At 35.7% G+C, this 19,036-nt stretch overlaps 1 protein-coding gene across 2 annotated transcripts in view; it reads right to left on the bottom strand.

Annotated features, from left to right (window-relative positions):
• Window positions 1-19,036, bottom strand: part of STT3B (STT3 oligosaccharyltransferase complex catalytic subunit B) — a 114,689-nt gene that overhangs the window by 25,804 nt on the left and 69,849 nt on the right. For both annotated transcript variants that reach the window (XM_058554333.1, XM_058554324.1), the window contains exons 4-5: window positions 12,196-12,261; window positions 10,264-10,363 (exon numbers count right to left, since the gene is read on the bottom strand). In XM_058554333.1, the coding sequence (XP_058410316.1) occupies window positions 10,264-10,363; window positions 12,196-12,261 (166 nt within the window). The remainder of the gene's footprint in view (window positions 1-10,263; window positions 10,364-12,195; window positions 12,262-19,036) is intronic.

Genomic DNA, 19,036 nt, shown 5'->3' with positions numbered 1-19,036 from the left:
ATCATGTGAAAGCAACTCATTTAAATTCTGGCAAAAATTAATGAGATAACATCAAAGTACCTTGAAACATACACATATATGGTGTGCATCTGTGTGTGTTTAAAGACTGTATGAAGAACTCATGAAATATATACAATTTCTACATAACTTAAAAGTATTAGATAATGCTCCTTGGTAACTTTTGGAGCTAAATAGTTACTAAACCTAATATGCCAAGAAGCAGTAACAGACAAGTATCAGCAACCTTAATTCATTCATAAACTAAGAGAGTAAAACAAGCACAAAATAAAAAGAATTTAAACCACACGGGATCACGAATCATGTTATCACCAAAAAATTAATGATGTGTTTAGGTCCTTCTTAATATTTCTTTTCCTTAATGTCAATTACTACTGTTAAGTAGGCTTCTAAATTCACTTAACTAATATCACTAAGAATCTGTTAACTTTTATTACACAGAAGCAAATATTCTGGACTATGAAACAGATACAGTTCTCAATGAAAATAGACCCTTAAAGGAAATCTCACTCAGGTTTATTCTTCTAGATAAGAGTACCAAATGATTCATTGTTTCTGTTTAGTTTGTAGAACATGAAGATTGTTTCTATTCACTGAAAAAGCCTTTTTGATCAAGCTAATGATTACTGCTAAATCATAGGTAAGACCCTTGTTCTAAATATCCTGGGTCTTAATGCAAGAAGACAGTACAAGACTAATGCTTTGCAAACCAAATAATGAGTCATATTAACAATGTAGGTGGCAGAAGCAACAGCATCTTCAAGTGTGCACTTGAGGTAAAAATTTTTCCCCCAAAATAACCTCTAAAATATGCACTGACAAAGTTGTAAAAGGAATCCCTAAGTATTATAAACCAGTCTAAGGAAAATTCCCCATCCCTTTCCGCCAATAACTAGCTTCACTGCCTACTACAGGGTACTCACCTAGAAAACTCACTTTACATAACTAATAGTGCAACTTCTAACTTTAAAAAAACTTGGTACAAAAATGTGGGGGTAGGGGAGAAAATTAGAGTAGTCCCTGTTTGCCTGTCTGCTCTTGGTTCATGTACCCTGAAGGTACAATAAAGCAAAAAGGCAAAACAATTAACTCGAGATAGTGCATCACTGAAAAACTGAACAGTCTAAGTAGCTTAGGAAAATCATGTTTTAGTGTTATATGGACATATTCGATCCTTATAAAAATCTATTTCGTCTACAGGCTATAAGAGTAATCTCTTATTTTAGTAAAACTTTATCTGCCACAAATATAAAATTGTATAGCCCTTTACTGCTTTCAATATCCTAGATCTAAACTATCAAATGATTTTAATTTAATTACATACTGAATCCCTTCTAAAAGTTGTTTTATAATAAACAAAAAGTTACTAATTAATAGGTTTTAAAGATGTTCTATTACCTACAACTGCATATCACCACAGAAGGCAAAGACATTCCTTTGATATTTAGCATTTCTATCTCATAAAATGTTACTAGCAATTAAAAAAAAATACATTTCTATAGTAAGAAACAACTCTTACGTTGCTTTTTGAATTCTTAGCTGATTTACAGATCTCAGTTGAGAAAAAACTAATTCTAGTCTATATTTAGGTATAATATTTTTCACACTTGAGTTCTCATTTTTTTTATTATAAAATGCAGTTAACTCTAATTTCTTGGGTAAAGAACCTCTATAAAGCATTACAAGTTATGTGTAAGACCAAAATTGTTGTTTCTCTTCTATTTCATCAATTAACTCCTGTCTCTATCTCAGTATGCTGCTGCCAGTCTTTGTTATTGCACAATACTCCTAACTCCTCTTTCCAGCATAGACTTTCCCAAGACGTTGAATGGACCATGTTAATAGAGATAAGTATTACTATAGATAATAAAGAGTCAATGACATAAATAATATATAGCTTCACTTGTTAAACTTCATGTGAACAAATGAGAGCCATTATCTTAAGCCGACAAAATTAAAGCCCTTTCTAATGTTTTTCAAGGGACACTACCAAAACAAAAGAATATAACACTCTATATTAAAAAAAATTTTTTTTTGTGAGGAAGATTGGCCCTGAGCTAACATCTGTTGCCAATCCTCCTCTTTCTGCTAAGGAAGAGTGGCCCTGAACTAACATCTGTGCCCATCTTCCTCAATTTTGTATGTAGGATGCAGCCACAGCATGGCTTGATGAGCAGTACCTCGGTCCACGCCCAGGATTTGAACCTGTGAACCTTGGACCACCAAAGCGGAGTGTGCGAACTTAACCACCACGCCACTTAACCAGGCTGGCCCCTATAATACTATATATTTTTTAAAATAAGATTTGGCAGTAGTCTTTCCTATTTAGAGAGATATCAGATTTTATTTTTAAAAAGAATGCATTTAGGTGCAGAAGTAGGAAAGTGTGTTTGTGAGGGTAAGCAGAAATTGATGGATGGCAGCTAAATATTATAAGGGTAGGGATAATAGAAGATCAATAGATGGCATCTAAAATTGGGGGGAAAAATCAAGAAATAGCAGTCTAAAGTTGTGATGTTATGATTTATAATAAGAAATATATATTTGGTTTTCATCCACTCTTCCTGGCACAGAGCTCCTAGAATCCTTGGAATTTCCTAAGTGATCAGAATAATGAGTCTTTTGTTATGTTATTGAGGTGCTGTTTGGACCTCACCTCAGGATAGGGGCTGGTTGCCAGGACAACCAACAACATGATTACAGAGGGTTAGAACTTTCAGCCCCATTCTCTGACCTCTAGAGAGGGAAGAGGGGCTGGAGATTGAATTCAATCACCAATGGCCAATGATTTAATCAATCATGACTATGTAATTAACAAAGCCTCCATAAAACCCCAAAAGGAGTTCGGAGAGCTTCCAGATTGAATATGTGGAGATTCAGGGAGAGTGGTGAGCCTGGTGAGGGCACAGAAGCTCCATGTCCTTTCCCCATATCTTGCCCAATGCATCTCTTCCATCCGGCTGTTCCTGAATTACATCCTTTCATAATAAACCAGTAATATAGTAAGTAAAATGTTTCTCTGAGTTCTGTAAGCCATTCTAGCAAATTAATAGAACCCAAGGAGGGGGTAGTGGGAACCTTTGATTTATAGCCATTTGGTCAGGAGCACAGGTGACAAACTGGGCTTGTGATTGTCATCTGAAGCGGAGGGTAGTCTTGTGGGACTGAGCCCTTAACCTGTGGCATCTGATGGCAGATGGTGTCAGAACTGAGTTGAATGGTAGGACACCTAGCTTGTGTCGGACAATTGTTTGGTGGTGTGGGAAAATCCCCCACAACTTGGAACTGGTGACCAGAACACTTTAAAAGCACATTAGTGGTAAAAACCAGAAGAAATAATTGAAGGAACTGAAAGTGGTTGTCTCTGGAGATGAGAATTTAGGGAGAGAGCCAGTTAAGGAAAAGGTGGAGAAAGGAGCTGCTGATTTTGCTTACAAACCTTGTAGGAATACTTGATTTTTCCAATTATATACATTTATTACCTTAAATTTTAAAATTATAAATAAAAGTAAGCATACTCCTCTATTAGAAGTTGTGTTTTAGTTGCTATTTTGTACTTTATATAACACATCAGTATTATTTCTCCACTATATTTCTCATAATCAAAAATAGTTGTAGTACAAGTTTATTCTCAGTTAAAAAAAAAAAACAACAGTCATTAGCCTCACTTTGGGGTTTTACCCCCTCAGTCTTTATAGTCACCTCTCAGCCTTTGGAACTCCTCTTGTCTGGCTATTCCTTCATGATTTTAACATCAACCTCAGAGGCAAACACTTAAACAGCACTTTGTGTTAGTCCTGTTAGCCCCATATATTAATTCATTTATCCTTCAAACTCTGCGAGGTAGGAATTACAATTATCTCCATTTGACCCATGAAGATATTAAAGCAAAAAGAAGTTAAGTAATTTGCCCAAAGTTACACCACTAGTAAGGGAGTAGCACAGAAACTGAATCTTGGTAATTTGGCTTTGCAGCGTGTATTCTTACCCCCTATGTTATGGCACCTCTCATTTATGGTTGTATCACCACAAATTCTCTGTAAGTCTGTTTCTATACTATTTTCTCCTCTCAGGATCAAGATTTATCTCCAAAACTTTCAGAAGGACGTGGTTAGTTGGAAAGCCTAACAAGACCTCCCTAAAACTCAAAGTCAAAACTGATTTTCACAAACTTCTTCCCATTTCCATTTTGTTTACATGCTATAACTACATTGTACAATATAAGCTCCTTAGAGGAAGGTCATCTTTTAATCATCTGTGTATCCTAATGGGTAGTACAAAACTTAGTATGTATTAAACACTTAATTCTCTAGTGAACTGATTTCCTTGAATTTCCTCAAAAATAATATGGTAGAATTAGACAAAATAAATTCTAGTGCTTCCAGCTTTTGTATCCTAGAATTTTTACACACAATTTTTCTTTTAAGTTTGTTGTTTTGTAAGTTAATCTAGCATTAGATATGTTCTGTTTAAAGCTGCCAAGTATAAATATGACTCCTAAAGTTTATGGCTTTACTTTTAATTCACTCATTGGTAGGATTATCTTTTTTCACATTCTATACAATCCTACAATAATTTGTACAAAACTAAAGTATGTGGTATGTCTGTAACACTTGACTCTTTCAATGATGGTTCCCACTAAACATTACCATAAAAGTACATTTTAGATACAATTTGAAAAGTTATTCTGTTACTCTCCTTATTGAAATTAACTCACTAAAAAAAAATAGACAATACCATAAACTGCTTCAATGATATTTAAAAATCATTTATCAACACTAGAAACTAATTTCTTCCTTCTTCTTAAATTATTATTCTAATTTAGTTAATGAGACCCTTATAAACCATAAGAGGTAAAAGTCATATTTTTATAAATGAAAAAGCAAGTCTCATTCACTATGAGTTTAATAATGGTCATTGTAGAAAATCTGGAAAGCAGAGAAAAGTATGAAGAAAAAATGTCATTAGTAATCCTTGCTGTCCTCTTTTTATTACCATTTTCCCATACCATCAAATACTAAAAAGATTATATTTAATAGTGCCATAATATTTCATGATATGACAACACTACAATTTAAGTATAATTTATAAATTATAATTTCCCTATTGGACATTTACACTATTTTCACAATTACAAGTTACACCACAGTGACATCCCTAAACATGTCTTCATATCTTTATTTTTTATTTTTTGTGAGGAAGATCGGCCCTGAGCTAACATCTGCCAGTCTTCCTCCTTTTTTTTCACTGAGGAAGACTGGCCCTGGGCTAACATCCATGCCCATCTTCCTCCACTTCATGTGGGACGCCTCCACAGCATGGCTCGGTAAGCGGTGCATCGGTGCTCACCCGGGGTCTGAACCGGCGAACCCCGGGCCGCCACAGCGGAGCGTGCGCACTTAACCCTCTGCGCCACGGGGCCAGCCCCTCTTCATATCTTTAATAATTTCCTTATGACATAAAGATAAAGTGTGATAAACTTTTATCAAATTAGAAAGTTTAAGTCATTTTACATCCCATCATTGTTACGTGATACCTGTAAACCAGTCTGTCTATAATTGCAAAATAAGATTTAGGCGTTCTTTCTTCTTCTTAAAACATCAGAATCCTATTTGTAACATAATTTTAAGCAATTCACTTCCCAACAGTGAAATTCAACAAGTCCAAAATATATCTTCACAAAATAACTTAACTGTTATACAATTCTTCTCACCCAAATTTCATCAAAGGGCTTTCTTACCCCTTACATCTCAGCTTATACCCTGCCCCCACCTATTCCCCCATGCCACTCCTGACCTATACATCCACATTACCTTCCCTCCCTTCTTTTCCACATGTGGACAACGTTGGACAGTTTTCTCTGGCTTAACAACTGATTCGAAGGACATGTGCAAAAAATTTCCTCAAAGAGAAAACAATTTTTTCATAATTATTTCAAATGATTCATTTTTACTTAATTTAATTTGATACTTAGAACCCAAACTTTTGGTTTACATAATTATGTTTGCCATTTATCAAACTTTATTTCTTTAAGTATTTCTGCCCACAAGGGAGAACTATAGACAAAGGATATTATGTGCTAAAATCAGAGGACAAACTATATATACAAACACTTTATAATGCTTTCATATTTCTCAGGACAATTAAGTTAGGTTAAATCTAACTTAAATACTGATACATTTGGGATGAAGGAAGAGAAACAACTGTTCTACACCACCACTTTCCACCAATTTAAAAGTAAACTCTATGAGAGAGCATAAAAATCACCTAAAATACTCTTAGGATAGTTACATGAGTGGAGAAACAATGAAGGTGGGGTAGAGAATTTGAACACTATGAAATTATCTGAGACATTTACTAATCTAACTTCATACACTTATATAAAATCTCTAAATCATTTTATTTTTCTTCCCTCTGAAAAGAAGAAATAGTCTCAAGAGTCAATCAAAGCAGTATTAACTGCATGTTTTTCTAAAGTGACCAGAGAAATGCTATTCACAATCTTTTTCTTTTCTCAATTCTCATCCTACCAGATCTTAGTGTTAAACACTCAAGGGGAGTTGGACACTGCTCGTGTTTTAAACTTTTATGTAGAAAATACTTCTTTTTCACCTCTTTAACAACACATTTATCTGGCTACTTCTGACTTGTTTGGCTCTCTTCTTCCTCTTCCTGATTCATGGGCATTTCACAAAAGTCTATCTCTCAATCTTCTCCCTACTCTATTCCCCTGATCATTAAATTTTCAGGACCCCAAATTTTTTAAATTAAACAAACTCTTAGTTCCTCCCCAATAACCATTTAACAAAATTTTTCCTTATATATTTCCAAAACAAAAAGGGGAGAATTATAGTTTAATCTATCATTCCCTTTCTGGATCCCAATGACTGTGTCTACAGTGTTTTCAGGGTAGGGAGATATCATAGGTTGATGTATTTCAACAGTATTTATTTATATGGTAGGCACACAGTTATAGTGATTTTTAGCATCAAGGGCTGTGGAGCAAAAACATCCAAGTTCAGGCTTCAGCTCCATTACAAGCTATGTGATCTTGAACAAGTTATTATGTCTTCTCTTGTTTCTTCATCTGTAAAATAAGGATAGTAACAGTACCTATACTCACAGTGTGGTGATGAAGACTAGATGAGTTAAATACATGTAAAAAACTTAGGACAGTTTGTGGTGTATAAAAACTTGATATATATTAATTATTTCAATGGTCATTGTTATAATGTATGCTGAAATGGCTATAAACGTAATTAACATACTATGAATTTACTGTTTTGTTTTTAATTGATATACTTCATACTCTATAAAAGTTACCCTTTTAAAATGTACCATTGAGTGATTTTTATTATATTCACCAAATTGTTTAACTATCACCACTAATCCAAGTATCTAATTCCAGAACATTTCCTCATCCCCAAAAGAAATCCCATACCCATTAGCAGTCACTCCTCCATTCCCCAAGCTCCTGGCAAGCACTAAATTTACTTGCTGTCTCTATGGATTTGCCTATTCTGGACATTTCATACAAAAAGAATCTTACAACATATGGCCTTTTGTGTTTGGCTTATTTTACTTAGCATAATGTTTTCAAGGCTCATGATGCAGCATTACTAGTACTTCATTCCTTCTTATGACTGAATAATATTCCATTTTTTGGATATACCACATTTTATTTATCCATTCATCAGTTAATGGACATTTGGGTTGTCTTTAACTTTTTGGCTATTATGAATAATGAATGCTGCTATGAACATTAGTGTACAAGTTCTTTTGTGAATATATAATTTCAGTCCTCTTGGGTATATACTTAGGAGTGGAATTGCTGGGTCACATGGTAACTCTATAACTTAAGTTTTTGAGGAACTGCCGAACTACTATGTTTTTTAATCAGGTAAATAAGCTTTATCTTTATGTTACTGTTTTCCAACAAATTATTATAATGGAATTGTATTATTTTACTAAGACATTGGTTTCAGATCACAACTTCTCTCTGATTAATTTAACCCATAAAAGTTCTGTCTCTATCATAGAAAATGAGCTCTAAGATTTGAGACACCATCTTTCACTAAGCATCTTATTCAAAAGATGTGTTTTAAAATCTGTAGAGAAAATAAAGATTTTGTAGAGAAAAGATGTAGTCTATGCTATGGTCTGAATGTTTGTGTCCTCCCCAAATTTGTTATGTTGAAAACCTAATGCCCAAGGTGATGGTATTAGGAGGTGGTTTTTGGGAGGTGAACAGGTCATAAAGCCCCAGAGATTGGTACCCTTTTAAAAGAGGTCCCAGAGAGCTAGCTCCTCCCTTCCACAATGTGAAGACAAAGCAAGAAGTTGCCAGCTATGAACCAGGAAAAAGGTGCTCACAAGCACATGACTATTCTGGTGCCTTGATCTTGGACTTTCCAGCCTCCAGAACTGAAAGAAATAAATTTCTGTTACTTATAAGCTACCTAGTCTGTGTTACTTTGTCATAGCAGCCTGAATGGACTAAGACAGTCTGTTGTATATTATACAGAAAGGGTTTTCAAAAGTTTATTAAACTGTTTACTTTGAGAATGCTTAATCTCTTACAGTGAGTAAGCTAACTTGAATAATATGTATATGTGAATGATTTTTTTTTATTTTTTTATTTTTTTAATTTTTTGTTTATTGCAGTAACATTGGTTTATAACATTGTAAAAATTTCAGGTGTACATCATTGTACTTCTATTTCTGCATAGATTACATCATGTTCACCACCAAAATACTAATTACAACCCATCACCACACACATGTACCGAATTATCCCTTTCACCCTCCTCCCTCCCCCCTTCCCCTCTGCTAACCACCAATCCAACCTCTGTCCCTATGTGTTTGTTTATTGTTGTTATTATCTACTACTTAATGAAGGAAATCATACGGTATTTGACCTTCTCCCTCTGACTTATTTCACTTTGCATTATACCCTCAATGTCCATCCATGTTGTCACAAATGGCTGGATTTCATCGTTTCTTATGGCTGAGCAGTATTCCATTGTGTATATATACCACAGCTTCTTTATCCATTCGTCCCTTGATGGGCACTTAGGTTGCTTCCAAGTCTTGGCTATTGTGAATAATGCTGCAATGAACACAGGGGTGCATGTACCTTTGCAAATTGGTGTTTTCAAGTTCTTTGGATAAATACCCAACAGTGGAATAGCTGGATCATATGGCAGTTCTATCCTTGATTTTTTGAGGAATCTCCATACTGTTTTCCATAGTGGCTGCACCAGTTTGCACTCCCACCAGCAGTGTATGAGAGTTCCCTTCTCTCCACATCCTCTCCAACACATGTTGTTTCCTGTCTTGTTAATTATAGCCATTCTGACGGGCGTGAGGTGATATCTCATTGTAGTTTTGATTTGCATTTCCCTGATAGTTAGTGATTTTGAACATCTTTTCATGTGTCTGTTGGCCATCTGTATATCTTCTTTGGAGAAATGTCTGTTCAGGTCTTTTGCCCATTTTTTAATTGGGTTGGTAGTTTTTTTGTTGTTGAGATGCATGAGTTCTTTATATATTTTGGAGATTAAGCCCTTATCAGATGTATGGTTTGAAAATATCTTCTCCCAATTGTTAGGTTGTCTTTTCGTTTTGTTGATGGTTTCCTTTGCTGTGCAGAAGCTTTTTAGTTTGATGTAGTCCCATTTGTTTATTTTTTCTATTGTTTCTCTTGCCCGGTCAGATGTGGTGTTTGAAAAGATGTTGCTAAGACCGATGTCGAAGAGCGTACTGTCTATGTTTTCTTCTAGAATTTTCATAGTTTCAGGTCTTACATTCAAGTCTTTAATCCATTTGGAGTTAATTTTTGTGTATGGTGTAAGGTAAGGGTCTACTTTCATTTTTTTGCATGTGGCTATCCAGTTTTCCCAGCACCATTTGTTGAAGAGACTTTCTTTTCCCCATTGTATGTTCTTGGCTCTTTTGTCTATGTGAATGATTTTTATGATAGAAATGCTCATTCTCCCAAATTTAAAAAAATGGCCAACAAATATTAAATGTAGACCAATTTCTACAAAAACAAAAAAACTCATCAAGGAAAAGTTGGTAACAATGCACTTAGGTAAAAATGCCTGACCTTCCTTGTTAATACAAAAAGCAAAATAAATATAAAATTGTTTTTACCTTCTCATGGGTAATATTGGCCAAAAAGAAAAAGAATGTATATGAAACACCTCTTAGAAGTAGACAGATTTCAAAAGTCAAATCACTTACCTATGTAGACTCTCTTGCTGTATCTCTGCATCAGTAACAACACAAATACATGCAGTGGAATAAGGTTGATAATAAACACATAACCACCCCAAGCAGAAACCTATAGGTAAAGAAATGCGAAGTTAAATAATTTATATGTTTGATTCTTACAATAGTTAAGCTTTATTTGTCATGACAATCTAAGCACATAACAAGCAAATATAAACACTAGGATTTTTACCAATTTTAAGAGATGCTTAAAAATGGATTTACATAACCTAGAAATAACCTATTTCTCCTTATATTGATTGATAATTAAAATAACACAATCCCATAAATCCAATATGCTTTTCTACATTCACTGGAGAAATAGTCAAATTAAATTAAACTTAATAAGAATGTTTGAGAACATTATAATTTGTGAATTAGCAGTAAAAAGACTGTCATGGAGATAAGGATTTTTAGGATATAGATCATAAATTTCTAAAAGAAAAAACAGCTTTTACTCCCCTATTTTTGATGATCAAAGAAAAGAAACTTTACTGAAAATAAGAACAGTGAATGTTAACATCAGTCAACAACCCAACTAAAAGGAATACTCAAATGATCTGGATATACTTTGAGATCCTCAAAATAAAAGGCGCTACTTTGGGTATAAGTTATTTCTTACTAATGGATTACAAATAAAGATCCCATTTTAACGTTTAGCTTGTATCACAAAGTTAGAATATTTCTATTTAATCAGAATAATGAGTATGGTCTGGTCTAAATGAATAAATATTCTAAAGATAATATTTATTCTCAACCAATAGAATTTATTAATTTTTTAAGTACATTCAATAATAGGAAATACGGTCTTGTCAAGATCAAAGTTATGGATATGCTCTAATAATTAAAAGCTTGAAAGAATCATTTGTACCAATAGTCACTTCAGGAGACTATATATTAACATATATATTCTAACAATGCTGCCCTTGTCTAAAATATTTCAGAACCACTTGTAAGGAACCGCCTTCAGTTTACAATACATACAAAAACATGAGTTTACTGCTTCAGTCACATGCTATTTTTCACCAAAAAAAATGTCACTCTGATTGAGCACCAGTCCTAACTGAAGGACTTCTGGTTATTTCCAAAATTTAAGTCTAAACTTGAAAGAGAATGGGTTTGCCATTAGGAGTACAACTGCACAGAATGTGCCCCAGGATTTACTCACTTTGAAGGGGGCATAAATAATTTGGATGCACAAATTCCATGACATTTGTTTAAAAACAAAAAAAAGTGGGCCAGCCCCGATGGGCTAGTGGTTAAAGTTTGGTGACCTGGGTTCAGTTCCTGGGCATGGAACCACATCACTTGTCTGGCAGTGGCCATGCTGTGGTGGCGGCTCATATGAAAAAAAACAGAGAAAGACTGGCAACAGACGTTAGCTCATGGTGAATCTTCCTCAGCCATAGCTAACTAACTAACTAAAAACAAAAAAAGTTACTTAAGATTATCGTTAATTTTCAGCCCAAGACTACTACATATGCCATGGTGTATAAAAGAAAAGACAGGAGAATGAAGAGGTAATACTGAACCCCAATCTTAAGTAGTCTGTTGAAAAAATTATGTAGGTAGTTTACAAGTTAACCTAGAGGATGTGACCATTATTTAGGTAAAGTTGTACATCTGAAAAGAAAAATTTTTGTTTCACTTGCTGCAAATATTATATTTGAGGGATTGAGTATTAGCCCTCCCCACTAAAGCAAAAGTCCATACAGGCCGTGGGGATGGGGGTAAGAGGATGGTAGTAATGAAAGAGTATATACATTAAACAAAATTAAGATCCTGGAGATTTCAGCAGAAAGAAAGTGGAGGACTAGACCTAGATGAGAAGAGAATGATGAAGAAGAGGACTTGGTCTGTCGAAGACTTGTCAGACCTCATGTCGTTTCAAATATGAAATCTTACCATATAGAAATACGATAAGCAGCAGCACATCGTCCAAAAAACTGAGCCAGTTTTTACAGATTTTACCTAAAGAAAAAAAACAAAAATAAGCAACTGATATAATAAAAATGTTTATAAATGCTCCTGCTGAATTAAAAAAAGTTAGTTTAGTAAACTTGTATCACAAAAAGCCAAGTTTATTAAAAAAAAATACTGAGGTTATTTAGATATTCAGATCCACTTAATATACATATTTATAACACCTGGCAGTTGTCAGACATTGTAGGAACAGCTTTGATTGTTTTTAGTTATGTAGTTTTCAGTAAAAAGAATCATCTTAGAATGAATAAATTATATTTTTCCATTTGTTATATTTTCTATCTTAAAATGATTAATATCAACAAATTGAGATTTTAACTAAAGAATAAATTTGTTCAGCAAATCTACATTTTCATATGGTTGGTTTGCTTAGACATAACATTACCTTAATCTGTAATTTTCGTCATTTGAATATGTGATCATCTATATTTCACAAACAATTCTAATTATAAACATCCATTTTTGAAAACTTTTCATCATCTATAAATTTTAAGATACCATAGTCAATATGTTCAAGAAATTTATATTCCTAAAATAATTTCTAGATGGCCTAACGATATGTCAGTAAAATTTCAGAGTAATTTTCATTTACTCTGAAAGATAATTACTCTGGAAAGACAACTTGCAATAAATAAGGGTTCAAAAGTTGACAAATCTCTACTGTCTTAAAAGAAATTAATCAAAGAAATAACTCCCAGATAGGAGTTTATGTGTTCATCTGAAAAAGCAAAATATATTAGCAATTTCAGAAAACTGAATTTTTTTTTTTTTTTGTAAGGAAGATCAGCCCTGAACTAATATCCATGCCAATCCTCCTCTTTTTGCCGAGGAAGACCGCCCTTGAGCTAACATCCAGGCCCATCCTCCCCTACTTTATATGGGACGCCGCCACAGCATGGCTTGATAAGTGGTGTGTCGGGGCGCGCCGGGGATCCAAACCTGCAAACCCTCGAGCCGCCAAAGCGGAGCACGCACACTTAACCACAACGCCACCGGGCCAGCCCCCAGAAAACTGAATTTTAAATTTCAGAAACACAAGCTGTAAATACTTGCACCAAGAGCAAAGGGTCATCTTTAAGACGAAATCAAGTGAGTGTCCTAAAGAAATGATACACTTAAGTCCCATTACAGGCAATTCTGTATTAAAAGAGTTATCTCCATGTCCTGATAGGAAGTTCAAATTTAACAGTACTCTATATAAGCTGATTTCAAGGAATTCTGTACTTTTAAAATGGGCCTCTACTAGTACATTAAAACAAGCTACAGGTGACATCCAATCTTTGGGGAAATTGTAAAAATAAAACAAAACAAACAGTGGAAGGAAGGGAGAGAAAGAGGAAGGAAAGAGAAACATTCCTAGTTTATAGCACTTAAAGATGTATCAGGCTGACTTTTATTAGACTAGTGAAAGACTGCTTTCAGTTCAACACCATAGTATGTATGTGTGACAAAACTGACTCCCCTCTTCCCCAAAAAACCACCTTGAGTTTGAAAAGGAGGGCTAAGCTTTACCTTTGACAGGGTAAAATAACAAGGTGGGTCCTATGCTAAAATGTGAGTAAGGAAGGGAGTATATCAAAACACCGAAAATTTTAAAAGTGAGAAAAATTTCCAGTGCAGATTAGAGATTATTCCTTTAATATCCAATCTCTAGAGAGGTTGGAGAAGTGAGTTGGAACCAACTGGTGCTGCTAAAATCGTACAGAGATCAAAAGACAGAGAGACTAAAAGATAATTTTTAGAAAGGGGAGTGGGTACCAAGGAAATCGAAAAGAAGAAAAGAATGTCAGAAAGGCAATCTAATTCTAAGTGGGGAGACTAGAAGAGACAGTGTTCTCAGAGGATGAGATGGGCTAGAAACAAAAAGGAATCCCAAGGACAGGGGCACAGAAGGCCATAGTAGGTGGATCAATAGAGTAAATAAGAAATAGTTCAACCTAGAGATCGAGAGTACAAAGGATAGGCTGTCTGGTAAACTGGAGGTAGAGAAGAAAAATGGTGGCAGGGAAAGCTTACAAATGACCATTCAGTTCTTTATATTTGTGTGCCAGTTATTATTTTACTGACTCTTACCTCCAAATGCACACTTCAGTATATGTTCTACAATAAACAACAGAATTCCTTTAAGTATTTCTCTTTTAAAGTGAGTATGATGTTAAGTTTTCTCAGTAGAGGGTGCTGGAGGAACACTGCAGGAGAAGAGGCTCCCCAGTCATTTCAGGTGTAGGCTGGGATTGATGGTATGGGTGTGAGGACATCTGGTGGGGCTAACCCCAGCCATGGGCCCAGAACACAGTCCTGTAACTTTGCAGCCTTGATCTAGTAATAACCTTTCTTCAGTCCTCTTGACATGGTAACCAGAAGCCCTGTACACACTCTGAAAGCCTCCTGTCCCCTCCTGGTACCCAGACTCCCACTGCATACCATGCTACAGGCCACCAGCTCCCCACCTCCCACACGCCTACACTCCAGAGGGTAGTCTATTGCTTGTCTGGCAGCTCCAAACCAGCTCCAGCCTGGCCAAACCATCAAACTTCTCCGCTCTTGGTGGGCTAAACCACACCCTCTCCAATGAGATATGAATCCTTCCCAACTTTGTCCTTCCTTGGGTACTCTCTCTCAGCCCTAGGGTACCATATAGAGTTTCCTTCTATCTTAGTTTTCCTTCTATCATAGTAAAATTTCCCTTAGTTAACTTACTGTGATTGATTGGACCCAGACTGCTACAATCTATTACAAAAAAATCAAGATATATTTATAACTAAATATAGTTCATACCCTGAAATTTCCTCACACTCTAAAGCCAATAGTGTGGTCTGAGAATGACAAAAGAATATATACTGTGACTCAAACATACTCCTCAGTATTTTTGTATTAATATACAAAAAATCTTGGTAGGCTAGGTTGGACACACAAATTATAATTCAGTCCTGTCCCAAGTGGGGAGACAGGACACAAAAGCCAGAACTATAGTCAAAGCACAATATAACAGAGACCATATGGTGAGTATAGACAATGAGTGCCAAAAGGTCCTTATAGATCTTGAATGCCCTTGGTAACAGAAATACAAGGTAAGAGGCTGCTAAGACTAAGTGAGTGTTGAGGTCCAAATTTATAGCAGGAATGTAGATAGAAAGGAGAGGCTATGTTCATGGGCCAAATCAGTATTTTTTGGTGAGCTACTAGAATTAGAAAGAAATGGAGAAAAAGAAGTTGAGGAGAACTTCTAGTTTCCTAGCTAGTGGTGCTAGCCATCAAGCAGGAAGAAGGCAGGCCAACAAATGGTGAATGTGGATGGGTGGTTTTTGAACTCAAGTCCTTGACATGTTGATATTGAAATGCCTGAATTAGAATTCTTCAACAACAAAAGAATTAGATTCAAAAGGAGAAGAACGCTGGGGAATTCCCAAATATTTGGAAATTAAACTACATACTTCCAAAGACTCGTGGGTCAAAGAAGAAATCATGAATTAGAAACAATCCTTACATGACAATGAAAGTACAACATATCAAAATATATAAAACATAGCTAAAGCAATGATTACAGTACAGCTTTAAAGCTCATTAGAAAAGTAGAAATTGCTAAAATAACTTAAGCTTCAACCTCAAAAAGCTGGAAAAGAGCAAACCAAATACAAAGTAGAAGAAAATAATAAAGATCAAGAAATCAATGAAATAGAAAACAAATATAGAGAAAAATCAATGAAACAAAAGTTGGATAAACTTTAGTTAGAACCACGAAGAAAAGAAAGAAGATACAAATGACCAATACTAGGAATAAGAGAGGTGACATCACTACAGATGTACAGAAATTAAAAGAATTATAAAGGAGTATTATAAACAATTTGCACCTGCAAACTAGATCATTTAGATGAAATGGAAAAATTTCAAAAAGATGTACTTTACCAAACTACTCATAAAGAAACAGAAAATCAGAGCAGAACTATGTCAATAAAAAGTGAATTCGTAATTAAAAATCTTCCCAGGTTCAGATGGCTTTACTGGTGAAAAGTACCCAACAGTTAAGGAAGAAACAATACCAAACCCTTTCAGAAAATAAAGGAGGAGGAAACACTTTCCTAATGTATTTTAGGAGCCTGGTATACCCCTGATACCAAACGTAGACAAAGACATCACAACAAAAGAAAACTATAGGTCAATATCCCTCATGGATATAGATGCAAAAATTCTTAACACAATATAAGCAATACAAACCCAGCAATGTATAAAAAGAGATTATACATCAAGAACAAATAGAATTTATTCCATGAATTCAAAGTTGTTTTAACATTGGAAAATAAATTAACACAGTGGTTCCCAACTGACGGTGATTTTGCACCCCCAGGGGACACTTGGCGATGTCTGGAGACATTTTCAGTTGTCACACCTGGGGAATAGGGAAAGCATGTTCCTAGCACCTAGTGTATAGAAGCAAGGGATGCTGCTACACATCCTACAATACACAAATCATCACCCACAACAAAGTATTGCCTGGCCCAAAATGTCAATAGTGCCTAGGTAGAGAAACTCTGAATTAATATAATAAAGGACAAAACCATATGATCATCAATAGACAGAAAAAAAGCATTTGACAAAATCTAACATGCATTCAAGATAAAAGACTCTCAAACTGAAAACAGAAGAAAACTTAAGCTACGATAAAGGGCATCTACAAAAACCATACAACTAACATGCTTTCCCCTTAAGATCAGGAAGGAAAGGATGCCCATTCTCACTGCTTCTGCTGAATACTGTTAGAGGTTCTAGCCAGTACAATCAGGCAAGAAGAGAAATTAAAGGTATACAGATCGCAAAGGAAGAAGCAAACCTCTTTCTTTGCAGATAACATGATCCTATAAAATGCCAAGGAATCTTAAAAAAAAAAGTTAACATGCAAGTTTAGCAAGGTCACAGGATACACGACCAATATATAAAAATCTAGAGTACTTCCCAATTTTAAAATGTACAATGACACTACGTTAATCAAGACAGTGTGTCAATGGTGTAAGAATAGACATATAGATCAATGGAACAGAATAGAGTCTAGAAACAAACCCTTAATTTATGGTCAATTAATTGTCAACAAAGATACCAATTCAGGGGGAAAGGATTGTCTTTTCTACAAATAATGCCTGAAGAACTGAATATCCATGTGCCCAAAAAAGGTGAGTGGGAGGCTTATACCCTTACCTCATACCATATTTAAAAATTCACTCTAGGGGCCGGCCCAGTGGTGCAGCGGTTAAGTGCACGCGCTCTGCTGCGGAGGCTTGGGGTTCACAGGTTCGGACGCCGGGCGCGCACCGACGCACCGCTTGCTAAGCCATGCTGTGACAGCCTCCCATATAAAGTAGAGGAGGATGGGCACGGATGTTAGCCCACGGCCAGTCTTCCTCAAGAAAAACGGGGAGGACTGGCATTGGATGTTAGCTCAGGGCTAGTCCTCCTCACAAAAAAAATAAATAAATAAAAAATAAAAATAAAAATTCACTCGAAATGGATCATAGACACAAATGTAATAACTAAACTATAAAACTTCATGAATAAAACGTATAGGAGAACAGGGGCCAGCCCGGTGGTGCAAGCAGTTAAGTGTGTGCACTCTGCTGTGGCAGCCCGGGGTTCGCCGGTTTGGATTCCGGTGAGCACTAACGCACTGCTTGTTAAACCATGCTGTGGCAGTGTCCCATATAAAGTAGGGGAAGATGGGCACGGATGTTAGCCCAGGGCCAGTCTTCCTCAGCAAAAATGAGGAGGATTGGCATCGGATGTTAGCTCAGGGCTGATCTTCCTCACACACACACAAAAAAACATATAGGAGAACATATCTGTGGCCTTGAGTTAGGTAACATTTTCTTAGATATGACTCCAAAAGTACAATCCACAAAAGAAAAAAAATTAATAAATCAGACTTCATCAAAATTTTAAACTTTTGTTCTTCAAAGGACCATCAAGAAAATGAAAAGCGAAGCCAGATGGAGAAAACATACGCAAAACACATATCCAACAAAGGACCTATATCCAGAATAAATAAAGGAAATCTTATAACTCCATTACAAGACAGACCACTTTCTCTCCTAAAAATGAGTAAAAGAGGGGCCGGCCTGGTGGCACAAGCGGTTGAGTGCGCGTGCTCCGCTGCGGCGGCCCGGGGTTCGCCGGTTTGGATCCTGGGCGCGCACTGACGCACTGCTTGGCAAGCCATGCTGTGGTGGCGTCGCATATAAAGTGGAGGAGGATGGGCATGGATGTTGGCCCAGGGCCAGTCTTCCTCAGCAAAAAAAGAGGAGGATTAGGATTGGCAGATGTTAGCACAGGGCTGATCTCCTCACAAAAAAAAAAAAAAAAAAAAAAAAATGAGTAAAAGATTTCAATAAATACTTCACCCAAGAAGAGAACGTGAATTGCCAATAAGCACATGAAAAAAGATGTTCAACGCCATTAGTCATTAGGGAAATGAAAATTAAAATCACAATGAGATATTACTAGACCACCCTCCTAGAACGGCTATAATCAGAAACTGATGAAACCAGTGTTTTCAAGAGCGTGGAAAAACTGGAACTCTCATATAATGCTGGTTAGAATGAAAAATCTTACATCTTTTGGAAAACAGTTTGGTAGTTTTTAAGGAGTTATACCAAATACACAACCCAGCAATTCCATTCCTAGGTATTTGTTACCTAGAAAAAATGAAAACATAAGTTCATGCAAATACTTGTACCTAATATTCACAGCAGTATTATTCATAATAACCAAAATCTGG

The sequence above is a fragment of the Diceros bicornis genome, chromosome 2 (assembly GCF_020826845.1).
Source record: "Diceros bicornis minor isolate mBicDic1 chromosome 2, mDicBic1.mat.cur, whole genome shotgun sequence".
Taxonomy (NCBI): Eukaryota; Metazoa; Chordata; class Mammalia; order Perissodactyla; family Rhinocerotidae; genus Diceros; species Diceros bicornis.
Note: the sequence above shows the minus strand (reverse complement) of the source record. Positions and strands in the feature narration are given on the sequence as shown.